General features: G+C 20.9%; 7 protein-coding genes across 8 annotated transcripts; 4 read left to right on the top strand and 3 right to left on the bottom strand.

Annotated features, from left to right (window-relative positions):
* Nucleotides 1-126: 126 nt before the first annotated feature.
* Nucleotides 127-1,814, bottom strand: LOC122714907. Its single transcript, XM_043936682.1, has 3 exons — nucleotides 1,645-1,814; nucleotides 1,352-1,575; nucleotides 127-1,058 (listed from the first exon to the last, which is right to left on the bottom strand). The coding sequence occupies exons 1-3, from the start codon at nucleotides 1,678-1,680 to the stop codon at nucleotides 287-289; spliced, it is 1,032 nt and encodes a 343-aa protein (XP_043792617.1). The 5' UTR covers nucleotides 1,681-1,814; the 3' UTR covers nucleotides 127-286.
* A 534-nt stretch (nucleotides 1,815-2,348) lies between these two features.
* LOC122714905 lies at nucleotides 2,349-3,668 on the top strand. Its single transcript, XM_043936681.1, has 5 exons — nucleotides 2,349-2,493; nucleotides 2,594-2,653; nucleotides 2,747-2,948; nucleotides 3,017-3,123; nucleotides 3,191-3,668. Exons 1-5 carry the CDS (start codon nucleotides 2,419-2,421, stop codon nucleotides 3,437-3,439), a joined length of 693 nt encoding a protein of 230 aa, XP_043792616.1. The 5' UTR covers nucleotides 2,349-2,418; the 3' UTR covers nucleotides 3,440-3,668.
* A 452-nt stretch (nucleotides 3,669-4,120) lies between these two features.
* LOC122714863 (adipocyte plasma membrane-associated protein-like) lies at nucleotides 4,121-6,855 on the bottom strand. Its single transcript, XM_043936593.1, has 4 exons — nucleotides 6,506-6,855; nucleotides 6,206-6,402; nucleotides 5,720-6,005; nucleotides 4,121-5,658 (listed from the first exon to the last, which is right to left on the bottom strand). Exons 1-4 carry the CDS (start codon nucleotides 6,613-6,615, stop codon nucleotides 4,476-4,478), a joined length of 1,776 nt encoding a protein of 591 aa, XP_043792528.1. The 5' UTR covers nucleotides 6,616-6,855; the 3' UTR covers nucleotides 4,121-4,475.
* Nucleotides 6,856-7,638: 783 nt separating this feature from the next.
* LOC122714848 lies at nucleotides 7,639-8,870 on the top strand. Of its 2 annotated transcripts, none has more exons than XM_043936560.1 (4): nucleotides 7,639-7,648; nucleotides 8,173-8,178; nucleotides 8,262-8,380; nucleotides 8,555-8,870. In XM_043936560.1, the coding sequence occupies exons 2-4, from the start codon at nucleotides 8,175-8,177 to the stop codon at nucleotides 8,774-8,776; spliced, it is 345 nt and encodes a 114-aa protein (XP_043792495.1). In that variant the 5' UTR covers nucleotides 7,639-7,648; nucleotides 8,173-8,174; the 3' UTR covers nucleotides 8,777-8,870. The 2 variants fall into 2 exon arrangements, with proteins under 2 accessions (XP_043792495.1, XP_043792496.1); XM_043936561.1 differs by lacking the exon at nucleotides 7,639-7,648 and adding an exon at nucleotides 7,908-7,918.
* LOC122714849 (uncharacterized protein PF11_0213-like) lies at nucleotides 8,865-12,491 on the bottom strand. Its single transcript, XM_043936562.1, has 7 exons — nucleotides 12,251-12,491; nucleotides 12,059-12,189; nucleotides 11,950-11,955; nucleotides 11,706-11,854; nucleotides 11,484-11,599; nucleotides 10,932-11,356; nucleotides 8,865-10,894 (listed from the first exon to the last, which is right to left on the bottom strand). Exons 1-7 carry the CDS (start codon nucleotides 12,417-12,419, stop codon nucleotides 8,963-8,965), a joined length of 2,928 nt encoding a protein of 975 aa, XP_043792497.1. The 5' UTR covers nucleotides 12,420-12,491; the 3' UTR covers nucleotides 8,865-8,962.
* Nucleotides 12,492-13,691: 1,200 nt separating this feature from the next.
* On the top strand, nucleotides 13,692-16,268 carry LOC122715374 (ras-related protein Rab-1A). Its single transcript, XM_043937517.1, has 4 exons — nucleotides 13,692-13,909; nucleotides 14,975-15,371; nucleotides 15,515-15,743; nucleotides 15,853-16,268. Exons 1-3 carry the CDS (start codon nucleotides 13,887-13,889, stop codon nucleotides 15,713-15,715), a joined length of 621 nt encoding a protein of 206 aa, XP_043793452.1. The 5' UTR covers nucleotides 13,692-13,886; the 3' UTR covers nucleotides 15,716-15,743; nucleotides 15,853-16,268.
* A 1,155-nt stretch (nucleotides 16,269-17,423) lies between these two features.
* On the top strand, nucleotides 17,424-20,295 carry LOC122714922 (exocyst complex component 5). Its single transcript, XM_043936712.1, has 6 exons — nucleotides 17,424-17,619; nucleotides 17,707-18,150; nucleotides 18,227-18,804; nucleotides 18,879-19,367; nucleotides 19,437-19,944; nucleotides 20,023-20,295. The coding sequence occupies exons 1-6, from the start codon at nucleotides 17,587-17,589 to the stop codon at nucleotides 20,119-20,121; spliced, it is 2,151 nt and encodes a 716-aa protein (XP_043792647.1). The 5' UTR covers nucleotides 17,424-17,586; the 3' UTR covers nucleotides 20,122-20,295.
* The last annotated feature ends 256 nt before the right edge of the window (nucleotides 20,296-20,551 follow it).

Below are 20,551 nucleotides of genomic sequence, written 5' to 3'. Positions count from 1 at the left end.
AATAATGTTAAAATTAAGATTTTTTTTATATTTATTACAAATAATATTCTGATCTTTATATATTTTACTCTACATTTATTTTTATTATTTATTAAAATGTTTTTAATAAATAAATATATTTTTTTCCATTCATATTTTTCTTTATTAACTCTTGGATGTAGTTTTGTATATACATATATGAATACATATATATGAGTTGCCAAGTCAGAATATTATAAGTTGCTTATAAAAAATCCTAAATATTATATTAGAAATAATATTAATCTGATATAAAAAAATCATGATATCACGTCAATTCATTAAGATTTAATATTTCTTTTTGTTTTAATATATGTTTTTCTGATTGTAATTTTTTGTGTCTCTCAAATAATTTTTTCGAGTTTTCATTGGTTATTTGAAGACGTGATGGCACATAACTATTATCAAATTTCATTGTTTTATTAGTAAAATCTGGATGATATTCTTCAATAAATGCTTTTACACCTTTTGAATTTGGAATATATTCTTCAGGATGATACAAAACAGTTGTAGCACTAGGCTCATATGTTTCGTACGATATATCTAATGAATTCATAGAATTCGGAATATATTGCACTTCTTCCATTATGCTTTTACTCTCTGATACCATAGGAGAATATTCATTTGAAAGCACTTGAATTTGCTTTAATGTATTTTTATTGCATTGTGCATAATTTAAATTTGCACATAATTTTTTTGATATAGGTGCATTTGGCACATATTCTTCCAATATATCATTTTCAGTACTTTCAATTGGAAAACATCTCTTTATTTTATCATTTTTTGCATCAATAGATACCTTCATCACTAAATCATTATTTTCTGGTTCCTTTGATAAATTATAATGATCTTTTTCATGCATATAATTGGAATTTTTTCTGACCATATTTTCTGTTATTTGATTCCAAATTTCTTTTTTTTTTGTTACTATTTTGGGCAATTCTGTTTTTGTCAATTTTCTTTTTGCAGGAGATACATTTACTCTAATTGTAGGAAGTGACATAATATCTTTTACACTTTCTGATGGTTCAAATGTGTATCTATGATTTATAAAAATATTTATATAAATAAATAATAATAATTAAATATTGTAAGATAGCTATTAATATATATACTTTTTTAATTATAATGTAATAAATTAAAAACAATATATTATTATTATTATTATTATATTATATAATAATATTATATATAATTATTATATATTAAATATATAATAATATATAATATATTTATATAAATAAATATTTATTTATATATCAAAAAATATAATTTAAATAAAAAAAATTAAAATTAAATTTTAAAAATAGAAATAGAAAATAATTCTATTTACGTGACTTCCAATTGTCGAGTAGATTTTTTCCATTTGCATTTTTTAAAATTTTGAAGCGATCCTTCTGTTTGGAAATTGCGTAAAATTGCTTTCTCCAAAATTTTATATAATGCTAGCCAATCTTCAAGATTAAGCCATTTATTAGTAGAAATTTTTTTTTCTTTAATTTTTATTATTTTTTCTTGAACAGTAATGACAACCGTAACTAAACAATTATTTGAAGCCTACAAATACCGCTTCTGTTTTATTTATGTAGATGCAATTGACAGCTGTTAATAGCTATAAATTGATACCTTTATAATTTCCAAATATTGACCATTACAAAACATTGTTATAATATATTTAAAATTATTCAATTATTTCTTGGATTATTTGCTTTTAATTATCTGTCCTAATTTTGTATTATGTTCGTTCAAAAAATTATTAATGATCTTCCTGATGATGAATTTTGCCTTGACTTAGATATAACGTCAATGTAGTGTACTGACTCACAAATGTCAGCACATGAGTAAATATGAATATTAATAAACAAAAATAAAATGAAAATAAATTAAGAAATTTATAAATAAAAATATAAAAAATTTTAAAAATTTATATAGTAATCTAATTATCTATAAATTTGTATATTATATATGTTAAAATTTTTATATAAAAAATAAATCAAACATTTAAAATATTTTTATTATTTTATCGATTTAATTTTAAGAAATATATATTTTTTATTATATTATAAAATTTTATATATTAAATTATATAAATCTAAATTTATGATCGTTATTTAGTACAATATAATTTGTAAATAATATACTTTAAAAAAATATTATTCTTATTAAAACTAAGAAATAAATAAATATTTTTTATTTTATTGTAAAATTTAATATATTTATAACATAAAAATTTTTATATAAAAAATATGATATTTTAATCTTTTTTTAACTTTAGGAATTTACATAAAAATAACTAATGATCAAATATTTCAAATATATATAGTAAGACATTTATTTAGTAAGATATTTTCATATACATGTTTCAGATATTGTAATATCTTTTAAAAAAATAAGAAAACAATGGTGCCAGAAAAAAAATTAAATATTTTAGAAAAATTTATAATTTTTAGCGAAACAAATACTAAGATAGTAAAGGTATATTCTAACCTATTTTGTTTTACAAATAATTTTGTTTTACAAATAATTCTATATTTTGTTTTACAAATAATTTATATTTATCAATTTTTAATTTCAGGTTTTCGGTTATGGAATTGCTAGTATAAGCTTAGCAACTGCATTATATCAAATTAAACCTGTATGTATAATAAATAATAACATTTATAATAACAATTTAATAATAACAATTTAACTACTATAAATTTTATATTTTTTATTATTATATTTTTAGTTTGTTAAATTTAGAAAACCATCCAGTATACCATCTCGTTTTTTACACAAAAAAGTTCAACTTCAAGGTACTGTGACACGTATAGAACCCAATTATGGTGCACTTCTAATGGTTGATCACAAGCCATTAATACCTTTACCTCGATTAAGTAATCCAAAATATTTACCAATTAAAATAGCAGGTCTTGATATAACAGTTAATGGTAAGCAAAAATTAAATTATTAATTAAAAGATCTGCAAATATGTTATTTTAATCAATCTTTCTTTTAGGTATCAGTTGGTTACAAACAATTGTTAATAGGAAAGACATAAATTTCATACCTTTAGCTACAGAAAAAAATTATGTAATTTGCATAGTATCTATGCAACAAAATAAGGTAAAAGATAATCACTTTATTTTGTTTATTTCTTTAATTTATGAATTTATAATTTTAAATTATGTAGGAATATATAGAAATTGGTAAAGAATTAACAAAACTTGGTTTTGCTATAATAACGGAAGATTCTTTAAAGAAATTGATAACAGATAAAGATATCTTAAATTATTACAAATGTTTATTAAATGCACAAAAATGGGCACAACAGAAAAGAAATGGATACTGGCATTTTGTTAAAAATCCTACTTTTTTATGGAGAATCCAACAAAATTTAAGTAATAAGTTGAAATCAATATTGCCTATGTTTGTAGTATAACAATTTAATATTTATATAAAAATATTTAAATACAATTTTTATTTTTAATTATAAATTTTAATTTGAATAAAATATATTTTTTTAATATAATAAATATATTCAAAGTCGTACATATAGCGATCATAAATATGTACTTAAAGATTTCGCATTTTGTTTGTTCTTATAGATTAAATGAGTAAAAGACAATATTTAAAAAAGGAAATTTATTTTTATATTAGTTATACATCCCTTTATCCCTTTAAAAGATTTTTTTTCCACCATTATGTTCAAAATTAATTTACATAAATATATATTTCACTAAAGACAAACTATAAAGTATATATTTATATATTACATATAGCATATTCTAAATAGAAAAATATGCTAAGTTATATAGAAAAATAAAAATTAAAAATTTAATGGAAGATTTATATTATTTTTATAATTATAGGAAACAAATTTAATAACAAATTTAAATATTATAAACAAATATGTAATCTAATATAAATTATTTCATTTATAAAATAAATTAATAATCTTATTATATTATGCAATTTTTTTCTGAAATGCTAATTTATATCAAATCAATAAATATTTATAATGGATATTTAAAATGGATTTTTTCGTTTTTTTCATTTGGCTCTCATTTTCATTATATAACTAAATAAAATTGGAATTTACAAAATGCATATATATATACACATATAAATATATGTGTATATTAAATATTATATTAATATATATTATAATATGGAATGATTTATAAAAACAACATGATATTCTCAATTTTATATACAAACCTAAATCACTGTGTCTTTAACACATTTTTCAGTTATATTAAAATTAATATACAATAAAATAATATCATTTCTTTTAACATTGGAAAAATATAAATAAGAAATAAATTCTATAACATTAACATAACCTTATACATTATAAATCTTATAAAATATAACAAATAAGTCGATATGTTTGAAATGTAGAACTTTTAACATGGAAGAATTAATACAATACAGTTTTGAACTTAGATATCTCAAATTATACACATTGATTTGATTTACTTCTTATTGGAATTATCATCTTTTTTTACAAGTTTAGATTTTCCAAACTGAGTCTCATGAATATCTTTTTTAACAGGCTGATTTGATTTCATTTTTGCTTCATTGTCTTTGTTTGAAATTTCATGTTTAGTTTGTGATTTGGAGTTATCTTTTTTAATTTCATTTGAAACTTTTTTTGATGTTTCAGATTTAATTTGTGAGTTAAAATTATCTTTTTTAATTTCCTTTAAATCATCTTTTTCAATTTTTAAATTATCTTTCATAACTTCTTTTGATGTTTTCGAAGATGATGATGATGATGTTTTTGAAGAGATACTGCTAGATTGTTGATTTATAGATTTTGGTGTAATTGATTTTGATATTGTTGCATCTGAATTTGATTTTTGTGTTGTTTGTGCTTTAATAGTTGATTTCAGAGATGATTTTATAACTTCTTCTTGTTTAGCAGTTACTTTTGTAGATTTTGCTTCTATTTTAACGTTTGGTGTAGCCGAAACTGTTAAAAATGATTTTTCTTGTTTCTCTTCTTTTGTATCTAAAGATTTTATATTATTTGCTAAATCTGGAAATACTTGTTTTAATGAAACCCTTATAATATACTCATTCCAAGGAGAACCAAGCCATAAATAATCATTATGTATATAAGCAGAAGATATATCAGAGACATTCTTCATGAATAAAGTATCCAAAATTTTTCCTGTTTTATCCATTCTAAGTATTACTGAAGTTCTGTTTGGTTGTATACATTTTGCTACATTGAACGAACCTAATGCATGTAAAACTCTTTCAGAATAATAATTTGGATAAATATCTTGCAATAATTTAAATGGAGCTTCTATTAAATAAAATAATCTCAATAACATTTTTCGTATATATGGATGAGGTATAAGAGATTGAATTAAATAAGGATTATTAGAATCTATTAAGATTATCAAAGATACTAAAAAGCCTCCTTGCTTATCACTATTTATATTATCAGGTACACCAGGTAAACCTTCTGCAAAAATTTCTTGTTGTCCAGCTTTTGAACCTTTTAAATTATATTTAATAATACGCGAATTAATAGATTCTGATACAATTACAAAACTTTCATCATCACTTAATGCAATACCATTTGCAAATCCTAAATTCTTCAATAGTACTTCATTTTTTTTTGTTGCTGCATTATATCGAATAAGTCTATAAAAGAAAATTTATATATTATAAAAATAAATATAAGTTAATTAAATTTAAAACTTACCTTCCTGATGGATTAGCTAAAAGTGAATACATTCCATCACAAAGATAAAAGTCTGTACTTGAATCTGTCCAATAAATATCGCCATTCTTTGCTATATCCAATGAATTGACTATTTTTGGAATTTTTCCATCAATAGGTTCAGAACTATTGACTATATTTATATATTCTCGTGTATTAATGTTTATTTTAAAAATACCATAGTAAGCATCATTTACAAATAATTCTCCCTTATCATTAAATTTTAAACCAAGAGGTCTACCACACTTTTCTTCTTGCCATGAACCATCTATAAATATCATTTATATTTAGTATTTCATTAAAAAAAATTTAATAAAAGTTTTAGTTTTAATATTTATTTAGAATTAAACTTATTTGACTTGAATATATTGTACAAAAAATAAAAAATAATAATATATACTAAAAAAAATTAAAAAATTAAAATCTAAATATTTTCGAACAATTAGTATTACAATTACTATTACATACCACATTTTTGACCAAATTTTACAAGTGGTTTAATAAGATTTTCTTCAATTTGCACAATATAACCTCCATGTATACCAGTATATATTTTTTCATCAAATGAAGCAAAATCTTCCGGACCACTGACTTCCCCAGAAAACAATATTTGTATTTCTTCTAATCGACTTTTAAATTCAGTTTGTGTATTTGGGTATTTTATGCTTAAAAATTTATTATACAATCATAATTATTTATGCATAACATATTATGCATATGTATAATATATTTAAAAGTTATTATATTGTTATAAAATAAATATCATACCTATATTCGGAAACTTCTACTTCTGGAGGTATACCCGGTAGAAAGGTAATAACAGTTAAAAAAAAACCGATATAAATTATTACGGTACCGATAGATTTTAAATATCCCATTATTTGAGTAATCCGCTACTAATATTTTGAAAATATGATATTTTTGAATAACTTTAAAAACATAAGATTTTTTTTAATGTTCCTTTACTATTACACTAATTGTACTGAGAAAAAAGAATTGCTAGTTTTAGGTAACTGTTTCTTGTCGGTGTAGATAACGGCATTCACAATTTTAATGGCGGTGCATACCGTAAATTATGCATTTTTGCGAATATCAGCAAAAGTAAGATCAAATAAATGCCACGCGGACGGAAGATGTCGATATTAACAATTTCCGTTGACCACATGATTTTATCTTCAACAATTTAAATAGTCATGAAATTTAATGATCAACAATTGATTAAAAAATTAAAAAAAAATTTTGAACATAAATATTTGTTTATTAATTAATTTTTAGTTTTTAATGATGCATTTATTTTTGAATTAATTATATCTATGTTAATATATTATTATACGTGTTATGTTAATATATTATTATGTTTTATATATCAAAAAAATATTATATTTCATTTGCAACATTTATCTTTCATTATAAATAATATTTGTATATTTTTTATAGAATAAAATATTTTTGTCACAATTTTAAGAAATATTATAATTTTTTAAAATGATTAAAAATAAAAATAATATTAAACAAAAATTTATTTCAATTAAGATAAATTAATATAAATAAAATTAATATCATTTTACACAAACATAGAATTAAATAGATATAGTATAATATACAAATATTTTATTTATTTATACATTTAATCAAATAAATTTTTCAAAAAAAATATATTAAAGTATTACATATAAGTAAAATCATTATGTATAAAAAATAATGATTCATAAAATTCAAATCTAAAACTTTGTAAATATCGAAATTCTCGAAACTCGAAATTCTCGAAATATTTCTCTCTCTCTCTCTCTCTCTCTCTCTCTCTCTCTCTCTCTCTCTCTCTCTCACAAGGAATGTAAGTATTTTGTTAAAAATTAAAATCATAATAAATTTTCTAGAATTTTCCAATTTTAGATTCATGATCAGCCAATAGTAAGTCATCTTTTGTTTGTAAAAAAGAAAATTTATATAAATTATTAAAATGAATTAATAAAATCATATTAATTAAAATTAGTTAAAAGTTTAAATATAAAATCAATTAAATTATTATTAAATAAATAAAAATAAATTTGTATTGTAAGAATATTTTCATAATTTTATTTAAATTATTTATTACTTTTCATAAAAATAGACAAAAAATTTTGAGATTCGAAAACTCGAAATCTTTTAAGATATTCTTTCGAGATTTTAATCACATTTCTAGTAAATATATTGAAAACAATATTTGTACTTAGCCTCTTTCTATTTCTATTTAAATTTTTAATAACATTAAATTTTAATTATTTTTTCTTCGTTATGTATTTTATTATTATTTTTTATTCTTTTCTTTATAGTACAAATATTATATGAACATATTTGTTAATGTTCATTTAAATGAAATATGTATATTTTTATTTTGAAATTAATTAAAAATAGTATTGTTTTAAATTGAAATATAATAACTTAAATATTATTAGCAATGGGTAAGTATAAAAATTTTAAAACAAAATGAAAGATAAAGGTTAAAATAAAAGAATTATATATATATATATTTTTAATTTTTTAGACGATATTGAACAACAATGTGAAGATGCAGTTTTTGAAGTCTGTGATGCTCGAGAACGATATCCATCACGATGTGCAGATGAACTTCAGAAATCTATTAAACTAAAAAGTGATATGAACGTAATAAATGATTATAATAAATTCTATAGTATTTTTATATGTAATAAATTTATTATTACATTATTATAATTTATTATTCATTATATTTATTTATTTTTTTAATTTTTTAAGTTTTGTCTCATTTATTAAAACATTATTATAATTATTAAACATATATATAACTATATTTTGCAGATGCTGAAGAAGTTTCAAAAATCAATTATAAATGATCTACCTGTTTTACAGCAAGACAAATATATAAGAGAAAATCTTAATTTTAATAAAAATAAAATATGTTTTGATTACTTAGATTCTAAATTGCAAAATACTATAAATAAATTGAATAATTTAAAAGCTATTGTGGATCAAATTGAACGAGAAAAGACATGTTGTATTAATAAGTTATTAGAACATTAAATTGATATACAACAAATTATTCTAAATAATATACATTTATTTATTATTTATATTTATTAAATGAAATACATGTACAAAAAATTCTAAATATACTGTAAAATTCTAAAATTATAAATTAAAATATTTTAAAGTTTTTTATATTTCTATTTTTAAAAATGAATATTTTACTAACGTTTTATATTTAAACTATGAATATTTATTTATATTTATGCGCCTTATAACAACCTTGGCACCTCTTGTAATATCTTGAAAAAATTTAACCATTTGTATATGCATTTCATCATTATGAGCATCATTTAATATTAATGATTTCCTTCTTGATCTGAGATACTTTTGATTTGTTAAATTTTTCTTTTTTTGCAAATATGAAAGATCTTTATAAAATTCTTGTGTTATATCCTTTATTTTGACTAATGGCAATTTTGTTTTATCAATACAATTTTTTTGTTCTTGTAATTCTTTTTTTACATTATTTTTTGCAATATCAGAATATTTTATTTCTTTCATTTCCTTTTTTAATATTGGAGATAAAGTATTTTTATCATATACTTCTTTATTATCTTTTTTTATAGATTTTTGATAATGTTTCGGTAATGTTAATATATTACTATTTGCACTTCGATTTTCTTCTTCTATATTAGAGACATTATTTTTTACTTGATATAATTGTATATTGCAACTCTCAATATTGTCTTCATTTATTTTATTTTCATTATTTAAGCAATTTTGTTTCATTGGTAATCTATTTTTTAGTATTTTCTGTAAAGGTAAAGGTATTTGGTCCAGAGTAATAATTTGATTTGAAATAATTACTGGAACATTTAATTTACGTGTATCTTTATACGTAGATTCGTAGATTGTATTATTACATAATTTTTGTGTTTCACTTAGAATAGAGTTTACAGAAGAACTGTAATCTGAATAATCATTCTTTAAATATATTTTAGAGTGTGAACTTTTATTAAAATGAGAATTTTTATTAAATTCATTCTTGCCTATTTCAGATTTCAATTCTTCATTGTCAATATCATCCATTAATAAATCCTTATTTGACATTAATTGTAATTTATCTTCACATTTATTTAATTTAAGAGATAAATCAGAAGGTTGAAAAATTGCATCTTGTAATGCTTCAGGTATTATGTCTTCTTCTTCTTCCTCTTTTTCTTCTTTATATTTTAAATTCTTATTTACAATAAAATTTATATCTTCTTTACATTTATAATCATCATATGTTTCAGTATAGCAATATTTATTTGTAATACCTAAACTATTATCATTGTATGAAAAACTAGTACTAGCTAAAGTAGAATTATTACAAGTATTCCATTTTGTATGTTCTACTTCAGATGCAATATTTTGTTTATTAATTTTATTATTTGTTAAGGGATATTTTGTATTATTAAATATGTGTTTATTTATAGATTTATTTCTTAAAGTATATTCTTGATTAATTACGTTTTGATATTTATTTTCAGATTCATTTTTTTTTGGTAATTCGATCATCGTTATTAAATTTTCTAAACCAAGCAAACTAGAATTTCGTAAACATTTTTCACCTTTTTTTATTTCAATTTTTTCAGAATTTTCTAATACCTCATCTACCTCTAATTTAGTTTTTTGTTCTATAACTGCTACAGCATCTTTCCCTTGACGAATTGTAAACATTAATCCCTCCATTACTAAATCTGTAATATCAGAAGATCGTGATTCATTATTTAATGCATATTTTCTTCTTTTAGGACAAGATGACTCTTGCATTTTGATAATATTTGTAGGTACTTGTATATAACTTGTGGTATTTTTTTCATTTACTTCTTCTAATCCATATTTTTTAATATTTCGTTTTGCATTTTCTATTTCTTTTTCTATTAAATATTGATATGGTAAATTTGCAGAATCTGCATTAATGTCATCAACAGTACTATTATTATTTAAAATTTTAGTATTATTTATAAAATCATCTTTATATTCAATAAAATTTTTTTGAATATTATCTTCATTTATTTTATCATCTGATAATTCATTGTTTTTTCTATCAATTTTTTCTAATGATAATTGATGTATAATATTATTATCCTGTAAGTTAATATTATATATTAATATTTTTTTTTTATTCTAACATTCAATATTATTACTTTCATGATATACATACCTTAAATGATATATTTTGATTTTTATAAAATTGATTTGTATCTTTGCAATTCATTATTTGTTTTTCCGATTCTTCATTCACTGATAATTTTTTAAAATTATCATTTACCATATTATTATTTAATTGAAAAATATTTTCATACTGATTATCTTTTTCTGAATAATCATTTTCAGAGGAATGTATTAAACATTTTTTATCTTTTTTCTCATTTTTATTTTTATATGTATATGTATTATTTGAATTTTCGTTTTGATATATTAAAGTATCATCTGAAGAAGATGTTATTTTACATAAATTTTGTTCCATTTCTACAGAATGGAACAGTTTTATAGTTAATATAAATGCATGAGAAAATGCTACAAGAGATCGTTTTTTCAATTTCATCATTGCAAATATTTTATCTTGTCTAGTCCATGATGTACGATCTATTTATTATGAAATTTAATTAAGAAAATTTTAATAATGAATACAAATATTTAAAATTACATTAAGTTAAAAATTAAATTAATTTTGGAAATATTTTTTATTTTGTTATTAAAAAAAAAAGGATACTGAAAGTAACTAATAGATTTCTTGTACAAAATTGTTGTTTTCGAGGAGGTTGATTTTTTATAATTCTTCTAATAATTTTCATTAATTCTTTTTCAAAATTAAATTGCTTTTCATTTCTACAAATATATACATTAAAAATATATTTAATTAATGATTATTAATACATTCAATTAAAATTCTAATACTAAATCAATATATTTAATATTAATAATATTTAGTTACCTAGTCGTACGGTGATACTTAAAAACAAATTTATATATATTGTTCTTATGACACAACCAATATGAACCAGGTACTGTTAAAGTTAAACTTTCTTTTTTTTGGGTCCAATCAATCCAGCTAGTTTTTCGTACATATATTCCAGGCATCTTCTTTCAGGTATTAAATTTTGAAATAAAGGAACTAATTTTATTGAATCTTTTTCATTAAATGTATCTCTTATTATAATGGTAAGATAATATAATACCTTTTGCTAAATATATAAGTATAATATATCAATATATTTCAAATATATCTATATATCAAATATATAAATATTTAAAAAATTATCTCTATCATAAATTTTTAATATTTACCCCTATTATAACTTCATTAATAAATATATCCACAACTGTATCCCAAGGAATAAATTCACAAGAATTGAGACCATAAAATGTTCTTCTTCCTTCAATATATATTCCAACAGATTCTATCACTATTAATGTATCTATAAATAATATACAGAAATTAACATAAATCTAAAAGTTCATGATAATTAATTAACAAACCTTTGTTTACAGAAGTAATAAAAGAAATAAATTGTAATACTAATATTAGTACACATCCAATAAATGGTATGAAAATATTAAATGTCTTCCATAAAACTATTGTTCCAAGTAATACAAGAAGAGTTATATTCACATTCAAATGTATATTTTTATATAAAACAAATTTCATAACATTTTTAGTTTTGACACTTTTATCAATAAGCTTCAATTTATTTCCATTTACAGTTCGAAAAAATAATTCAGTTGAAGATACATTTTTAGAAAATATAGGCGACATTAATGGTAATTTTCCACTTTTTATATTAACACAGAAATTTTATTGATGATTTTCTCTAAAGAAAAAAAAAGATATTTTTAAATTATATTTTATTAAAATAATCATTTTTAAAATTTCAAATAATGCACAATTTATTATAAATTTAATATATTATAAAAATAATGAAAAAGTTTTTAGAAATGTTAAAATATAAATGCATATATAATTATGACATATATATGTATAAAATTTCACCTTATATTTATGAATAAAAATCATACATAAATTTATACTAATTTATATAAATATTTATCTATAAACAAATATAATTTAACATTTAATTCACATTAAAAAAAATTAAATCTATTTTAATAAAGAAAAGGCTATTTAAATAATTTTAAACTTGAAAAAATTGATAATTAGAAACAGATAATTGAAAATGCAATATAATGTATAATATAGATTTTCTTTTTATAACATATTTATATATATTAAAAAAAATAATAATAACAATAAAAACATTATTAACTCTGATTGGCTAAAATAATAATTCTCATTAAATATTTAAATATAATCAATTTTATATATATATATAATTTAAAAAAAATTTATTTTTATTAATTTAAAAATATATATATCTACATATGTTAGAAATTATTAACTTACATTGTTACATCAGATTAATATTTTATAAAAGAAATATTTATTTTTATCTGAAAATAGATAATTTATTACAAATAATACAGACGAAAATTTTTTGGTATTTAAATAACGAACAGTTTTCTTTATATATGTATAAATATATACACATAGATAACTTGCACATAACCTACTCACTTATTATATTGATTATACTTAGAAACAATATCTTGAAAGTATATTCTAAAGTCGTGACTTCAGATACATGTACAATGATATATATTTCTAAAATATTCAATATAATTTTTAATTTTTAGAAACAGTTATATTTATTCATTTGTAGAGAATTTTTAGTACTATATTTATTTGTAATATTAAAAAATTGTAAAATGTATTAAAAAGAAGAATAAAAATTTAAAAAATTATAAAAAAATAAAAAGAAAGAAAATGATCTTTAAAGATAAATGCGCAGACGTGGTTTTGCACTGAATCGCTCGTATCCCGTCAAATAGAGGGAGTGAAACAGCACCTGCTGCCATTCTGGCATTACGTCAATGGTAGACATTTCATTTGCTGGTTGGGGAGGAGTTACCGTGACCGCCATTGTTACAGATCTTTCATATTAAAGAACGTGATCTGTGAATTTATATTGTCATATTGTTAATTTCATCGAATTGTGTTTATTTTTTAGATTTCCGCAACAACAGTACAGATATTAGTAAGAGTGTTCTTAAGCATAGCATGTCCACTATGAATCCCGAGTAGTGAGTAAACTTTTTTTTGCGCAGGCATAAGTGTATCTAAGAATGTTCATTTCGTGAAAATATCACATAATCAATTATTTATAACTCTAACAATTGAACTGAATCAAAGAGATCGACTTAATATTATTTATACATTATATAGCTGAATTAATGTGATAAAGTTTTGTTTAACGTTTACTATCTGACAGATTCACCTTTTCCCCCTCCCTTGCTTCATATTCGTAAGCCATATTTTAGAAATTCATTTTCTATTGTACTTATTTTTAATTTTTTCAGTTTGTTCCGTATATTTTCTTTTCATTGATTGCTTATTTAAAATTTAAAAATTTTAAATTAAGAAATTATACTAATATAATTTAAGATTTATCTTAGTAAATGTTATAAAAAAATATAAGACAAAATTTGTTTTATTGAACATTTTTATTTGTCAAAATAATCCAAATAAATTTTTATTATAATTATTAAAAATTTATGTAATATATATATATATATATTTGTTTAAAAATATTGTTAGAAGATATTTCCATAATTTTAAAGAAAAAAGTCAATCTTAATTTTTAATATATATTTACAAATTTTTTTTTTAAATCTTTTTAAATGTTTTTATGATTCATTTTATTTAAATATTCAATAATTATAGTTTAATATGTAATCTTATTTTTATTTAATTATAATAATCTTATATATATTATTTATTGTTTAGACTATAGATTATAATTGTATCAATATCAATCATTGATTTTAATTTTAATTGTTAAGCTATTTATATTTATATATATTGAAAAATTAATCATTTAATGAACTTGTTCATTATTCTATACTCTAAAAAATTTAAAAATTCTTTTTAAATAGTAATTAAAATAAATATATAATCAATATTTGATTTGATACATATGTATAATATTTTACATTGTATTAAATATCATAAATTATAAAAAATAAAATTTTTTAAAAATAAAATTATAAAAAATAAAATAAATTGTATAAAAAATTTATAAAATTATACATGCAATTTATTAAATATAATTTATATTTTATTTATTCATTGTAAATATTTTTTTTCAGTGATTATTTGTTTAAGTTACTTTTAATTGGAGATTCAGGAGTTGGGAAATCATGTCTTTTACTCCGTTTTGCTGATGACACATATACAGAAAGTTATATCAGTACTATTGGTGTAGATTTCAAAATACGAACAATTGATCTAGATGGAAAAACAATAAAATTACAAATTTGGGATACGGCAGGTCAAGAACGGTTTAGAACAATTACAAGTTCTTATTACAGAGGTGCACATGGTATTATTGTTGTTTATGACTGCACAGATCAGGAAACATTTAATAATGTTAAACAATGGCTCGAAGAAATTGATCGTTATGCTTGTGATAATGTGAATAAGTTGTTAGTCGGCAATAAATGTGACCTTCATACTAAAAAAGTTGTTGATTATACAACAGCAAAAGTAAGAAATCTATAAAAAAAATATATCAATAATAATTAATCAAAATTTGTTCATAATGTTTCTTTTATTCCTATATATTTATTATTAATTTAATGTCAAAAATGTATTCTTATCTTAATAAATGTCTTAAACTTTATAAATAGGAATATGCAGATCAACTTGGTATACCATTTTTGGAAACATCTGCAAAAAATGCAATGAATGTAGAACAAGCTTTTATGACAATGGCTGCAGAAATAAAACTTAGAGTGGGTCCTCCATCAAGTGGTAATAGTGATCCAGCAAATAAAGTGAAAATAGAACACGGACGTCCAATTGAATCCTCTAAATCTGGATGCTGCTGAGAAATGTAATTTTGCAACTAAAACCAAAGTAAGTTCTTTTTATACATAATAATGATTATTAATTACATAAATATAACTGAAAATTATAATTTGAAAAATTTATGCTTGTATATTAATGTTAAATCTATTAATTCCAGAAGGACATCTTATGGTAGCAGTTTTATACTGCTTAAAGATATTACAAGAAGATATAAGAAAGATTGTGGAAGTTTCAGTTTATATTAAAGAAAAAAAATGAGGTGTGAAGCATTATTAATTATGGACCACCAACTCTGTTATAGAGTTGAATAAAACAACTTTTGTTCTATCTTCTTTTTTTTTTTTAAGAAAGAAGAACATAATTATTCATTTGCTAATTATTTAATGCAAAAAATTGACCATAGAAAAATTTCTCGAAGCATTGATGATCATTGATTCTATGCAATGATATGTTTAACAGCAATTCGAATTTATAAAATACGTAATACTATGTATCGTGGTTATAAAGATAAGCACTTTTATTTTTTAGCGTTATTGTAACATGTATAATTGAATATTTTTTGTCTTAGAACAAGTCATTCTTACTCTTCATATTACCTAAACATTTTTCCACATCTATTCCAACTCTTGAGATAAACAAGAATTAGAGTAATGATATAATTGAAACATGCCGTCGTTGCTGCCTCCCTCTTTTTTTCAGTGCTCATTAGTATAATTTAACAATGATATATTAATAAATATTTCAACACTATTACAAAAAGTTGTAATACTTATACATAAAAAATGTGTATATGTGTGTGTGTGTATGTGTGTATGTATGTATGTATGTATGTATGTATGTATGTATGTATGTATGTATATACACACATACGCATATAAAAACACTTCTAATTGGTAACTTCTATAAAGTTACATCAATTTTTTAAACTTGTGCTACTCATAAAATTTATGAAACTATTCGCCTATTATAAATACATCATACCGTTTGTAAAATATTCTAGCGCTTGATAAATTCAATATATTTTGTTCTGTAACTATATTCATAAAGTATGTTTCATATGAATTTGTAAGATAAAATTTTTTAACAACAATATTATTTTACTTTTACATCAATTATTATTCAAGTCTAGTTAATATTATTTTGTATTACATACTCGTTATCAATTGTTTTTGCTTTCTTATAAAAATACTTAAAAAATATTTAATAAATCAAATTGCTCTAGTAAAATTTTATTCTGCAATATTAATACCAAAAAAGACTTTGTATATCATATAAAAAAAGAAAAAAGAAAAGAGAGAAAAGACATATTTTGTACAAATACAAAAAATATTACGATTGCAATTAATCTTGTTTTTGTATTGTTATTACAGAATTTTTATGAAACAAAATAAGAATATTTCGTAATTATGGAATTTATTTCAGTATAATAATATTATGGATTAATTAATAATAATGTATGAAACTTCATAAGAAGAATGTATGTAATAAGTAGAATGTATGATTATAAAAATAAATATCATATATAAGTTAAAAATTAATTATTTTTTATTTTATATAAATATGTTATATGGTTTTAATTTGTAATAGTATATGAACTATACAAAATGAAATTGTATTGATATATTTACAGATATTCAAGTTGATGTAGAAAGTAAGTATAAATGTATATGTTCTTTGTATAGTTAATATGAAATAGAATAGGATACATTAAAAGTTAAATAATTGGAAGATAAAATGTTTTTTAGTCAAACTGTAGTTTTTAATAAATGATTGATAATATTTTATTAAAATTTATGTATTTTTTTATTATTTTTATTCAATCGAAATAATATTTATATTTCACAATATATTGTAACCTTACTTTCATAATTGTCATTTGAATTTCATCAAAATGATGCAACAGTATATGAAAGAATTAGAACAGGTAAATTATAATATTAAAATAATAAATTTAATTTTTTTGTTATTAATTTATAAAATATTAATAATTTTTTTTAATATCATGTTTCAGGATCCATTTGATCCTGAAGAATTTGTTGAAAGACTTGCTTGGAGAACACTTAATGATACGACAAAAGACGATGGAAAGACATTTTTCGATCCTACAATAGTGCATGAAACATTTTTACAAGCAATTAAAGATTTACAAATTCTACAAGAACGTCAACAAAAAAAATGTGATAAACTTGAAACAACATTAAAAGATGAAGAAGCAAAACATATACTTGAAATACTTGAATTACAAGAAAGAAATAAACATTCTATTGATCTCTTTCATCAATTAGATGAAAGAATAAATCTTGTGGCTACTAAAGTTTTACATTTAGGAGATCAATTGGAAAGTGTTAATACACCAAGAGCTAGAGCTGTTGAGGCTCAAAAATTAATGAGACATTTTTCAGATTTTTTAAGCCCTGGACCTTTAACAGATCCAATTTTTACAGATAAGTCATCGGTACAAATATCTATTTTATATATTTGTGATTATATTATATATAAAACAAAAATTAAAATGCTTTATTTTATAATAGCTACATGAAGCAGCAGATGTGATACAAAAACTTCATCTTATTTCGCAAGAATTACCATCTGAAAAATTTGAACATGCCAAAAAAAAAATTATTGCTAAATATGATGAAATTGAAAGAAATCTTATAGAAGAATTTGTTAGAGCACATAATAGAGAAGATGCTAATCGTATGAGAGAATTAGCATCAATCTTAACTCATTTTAAAGGATATTCTCAATGCATAGATGCATTTATAGAACAAAGCCAAATGGGTTCATTTGGTGGAAAGGATGTTTTTCAAGATGTTATACCTATGTGTACAAAATATCACAAATTAATGCAACAGGTATTTACAAATCCTGAACAAGTGATGGCAAAATTTGTATTAAATATTTATCATTTAAGACTTCAAAAATATGCAGTTGCTAAATTAGTAGATAAAACTGATTCTGATAAATATCTTAAAAATTTATATGATTTATATACAAGAACCGTGAAATTGTCTACAGAATTAAAAATGTTTAATATATGTACTGATGAAACGTATCTTACTAAACTTACTAGAAATATATTTCAAAAATATCTGGATACTTATATCATGTAAGTTGATAGAATAACTGAGAGAATATAATAATATATATAATAATTAAATATTAATCAATGCAATATTTTAGCATTGAAATAAAAGCATTGAGAGAAAAATCAGCAGCTCTTCTTATTGAATATTATGAATCTAAAAATCATCAAAAGAAACAATTGCAGAGTGGAGGATTTCAAGAATTAAGAAGAGATCTACAAGCAGTTTTAGGTGCAAGAACTAATATCAATATTGCACAAATAGAAAATTATGGAGGAGAAACATTTTTATCAGAAGAACTTGCAATTGCTTTATTACAAAGAAGTAAAGTGGCATTTCAAAGATGTCAGTTATTATCAAAATCTGATGAAATACCAATGAATGCACTTCAAATTTTTGAAATATTATTACAATATTTAATAAGTGAACATGTTGATTATGCATTAGAATTGGGTTTACAAAGTGTACCAATTCCTGAAAGTAGAACTCAACCTGAAATACATTTTTTCAATATTGTACGTCAATGCAATGCAATTGTACGCTTATTAGAAGAACAATTTAATGATAGTGTGATACCTCTTATTATGTATGATTTATTTTATTAATTTTATATTTCATTTTTAAGAATGCATCTAAAATATATAATTTTTTTTAGATCAACACCCAAACATGGAGATTGCATGTTAAAAAAAAAAAATATATTGGATCAAATTGATATGAAACTAGAGACAGGATTAGATAGAAGTATAAATGCTATTATTGGTTGGGTAAAAGTATACTTACAAAATGAACAACGAAAGACTGATTTTAAACCTGAAACTGATGTGGATACTTTAAGCACTTCAGCTTGTTTAACAGTAGTTCAATATGTAAACGGGATGATACGACATATTCGAAGTACTTTAGATGGAAAAAATTTAAATAATGTTCTAACTGAACTTGGAGTACGATTTCATAAAGTTATTTATGATCATTTACAACAGTTTCAGTTTAATTCTGCTGGTGCTATGTGTGCGATATGCGATATGAACGAATATCGTAAATGTGTTAAAGAACTTGAAATAGATCTTGTTACTTCTTTGTTTGATACTTTATATGCTTTATGCAATTTATTATTAGTTAAACCAGAAAATTTGAAACAAGTTTGTACAGGAGATCAATTGGTATGTATTATAATTTAATTAAAATTTAATTAAACAATTTTTTATATTAATTAAAATTAAAATATTTTTTTATTACAGGCAACATTAGATCGTAATGTTTTAATAAATTTTATACAATTAAGAACTGATTATAAGACGCAAAAATTAGCAAATTGTTTGAAGGGTTTAGCTACCTAATAACTTTGTTTGATCTATAGATATTCATAATTTTTTAGAGTTATACACAATATTTATGATTATAATATTAATATCATTGTGTAAATTATAAGTGAAGATATTGCTTTCATTGCAATAATAATACTGTACTATATAGCCAATTGTACAAAACTTTGTTATAAAAATGTTATATAAATCGTTAAACTATATAAAAACAATTACTTCCTTATCTTTTAAATTTTATATATTATATTTTATATTATATATGAGAAAAAAGATAATTTTTATTCTTTTTTAATTTTGAAGTAGATATTAAACGTGTATATATATATGCATTCATTTTGTTAGTATATAAGATTGTCAAACAATTGCAGCATATGCTATGAACATTTTTCTTATTTTAGAGAGAAATTATATGCATTATAACTATAAAATTTATTAAATTTTTTTG

The sequence above is a fragment of the Apis laboriosa genome, unplaced genomic scaffold (genome assembly GCF_014066325.1).
Source record: "Apis laboriosa isolate Shangri-la unplaced genomic scaffold, ASM1406632v1 scaffold34_cov151, whole genome shotgun sequence".
NCBI lineage: Eukaryota > Metazoa > Arthropoda > Insecta > Hymenoptera > Apidae > Apis > Apis laboriosa.
This window is presented reverse-complemented; position numbering and strand designations above follow the sequence as displayed.

Excerpts from the sequence above, each read along its gene's own strand:
- LOC122714907 (XM_043936682.1), bottom strand. The coding sequence starts at position 1,680 with ATGTTTTGTAATGGTCAATATTTGGAAATTATAAAG. Across the intron at positions 1,576-1,644 it reads AATATTTGGAAATTATAAAG|GCTTCAAATAATTGTTTAGT; the intron begins GTATCAATTTAT and ends CGGTATTTGTAG. Across the intron at positions 1,059-1,351 it reads ACTCGACAATTGGAAGTCAC|ATACACATTTGAACCATCAG; the intron begins GTAAATAGAATT and ends TATAAATCATAG.
- LOC122714905 (XM_043936681.1), top strand. The coding sequence starts at position 2,419 with ATGGTGCCAGAAAAAAAATTAAATATTTTAGAAAAATTTATAATTTTT. Across the intron at positions 2,654-2,746 it reads CATTATATCAAATTAAACCT|TTTGTTAAATTTAGAAAACC; the intron begins GTATGTATAATA and ends TTATATTTTTAG. Across the intron at positions 2,949-3,016 it reads TCTTGATATAACAGTTAATG|GTATCAGTTGGTTACAAACA; the intron begins GTAAGCAAAAAT and ends TCTTTCTTTTAG.
- LOC122714863 (XM_043936593.1), bottom strand. The coding sequence starts at position 6,615 with ATGGGATATTTAAAATCTATCGGTACCGTAATAATTTATATCGGTTTT. Across the intron at positions 6,403-6,505 it reads GTAGAAGTTTCCGAATATAG|CATAAAATACCCAAATACAC; the intron begins GTATGATATTTA and ends TAAATTTTTAAG. Across the intron at positions 6,006-6,205 it reads AAAATTTGGTCAAAAATGTG|ATGGTTCATGGCAAGAAGAA; the intron begins GTATGTAATAGT and ends TGATATTTATAG.
- LOC122714848 (XM_043936560.1), top strand. Across the intron at positions 8,381-8,554 it reads AACTAAAAAGTGATATGAAC|ATGCTGAAGAAGTTTCAAAA; the intron begins GTAATAAATGAT and ends TATATTTTGCAG.
- LOC122714849 (XM_043936562.1), bottom strand. The coding sequence starts at position 12,419 with ATGAAATTTGTTTTATATAAAAATATACATTTGAATGTGAATATAACT. Across the intron at positions 12,190-12,250 it reads TATTACTTCTGTAAACAAAG|ATACATTAATAGTGATAGAA; the intron begins GTTTGTTAATTA and ends TATTATTTATAG. Across the intron at positions 11,600-11,705 it reads AAGTATCACCGTACGACTAG|AAATGAAAAGCAATTTAATT; the intron begins GTAACTAAATAT and ends ATATATTTGTAG.
- LOC122715374 (XM_043937517.1), top strand. The coding sequence starts at position 13,887 with ATGTCCACTATGAATCCCGAGTA. Across the intron at positions 13,910-14,974 it reads TCCACTATGAATCCCGAGTA|TGATTATTTGTTTAAGTTAC; the intron begins GTGAGTAAACTT and ends ATTTTTTTTCAG. Across the intron at positions 15,372-15,514 it reads TTGATTATACAACAGCAAAA|GAATATGCAGATCAACTTGG; the intron begins GTAAGAAATCTA and ends CTTTATAAATAG.
- LOC122714922 (XM_043936712.1), top strand. The coding sequence starts at position 17,587 with ATGATGCAACAGTATATGAAAGAATTAGAACAG. Across the intron at positions 18,805-18,878 it reads TATCTGGATACTTATATCAT|CATTGAAATAAAAGCATTGA; the intron begins GTAAGTTGATAG and ends GCAATATTTTAG. Across the intron at positions 19,368-19,436 it reads AGTGTGATACCTCTTATTAT|ATCAACACCCAAACATGGAG; the intron begins GTATGATTTATT and ends AATTTTTTTTAG.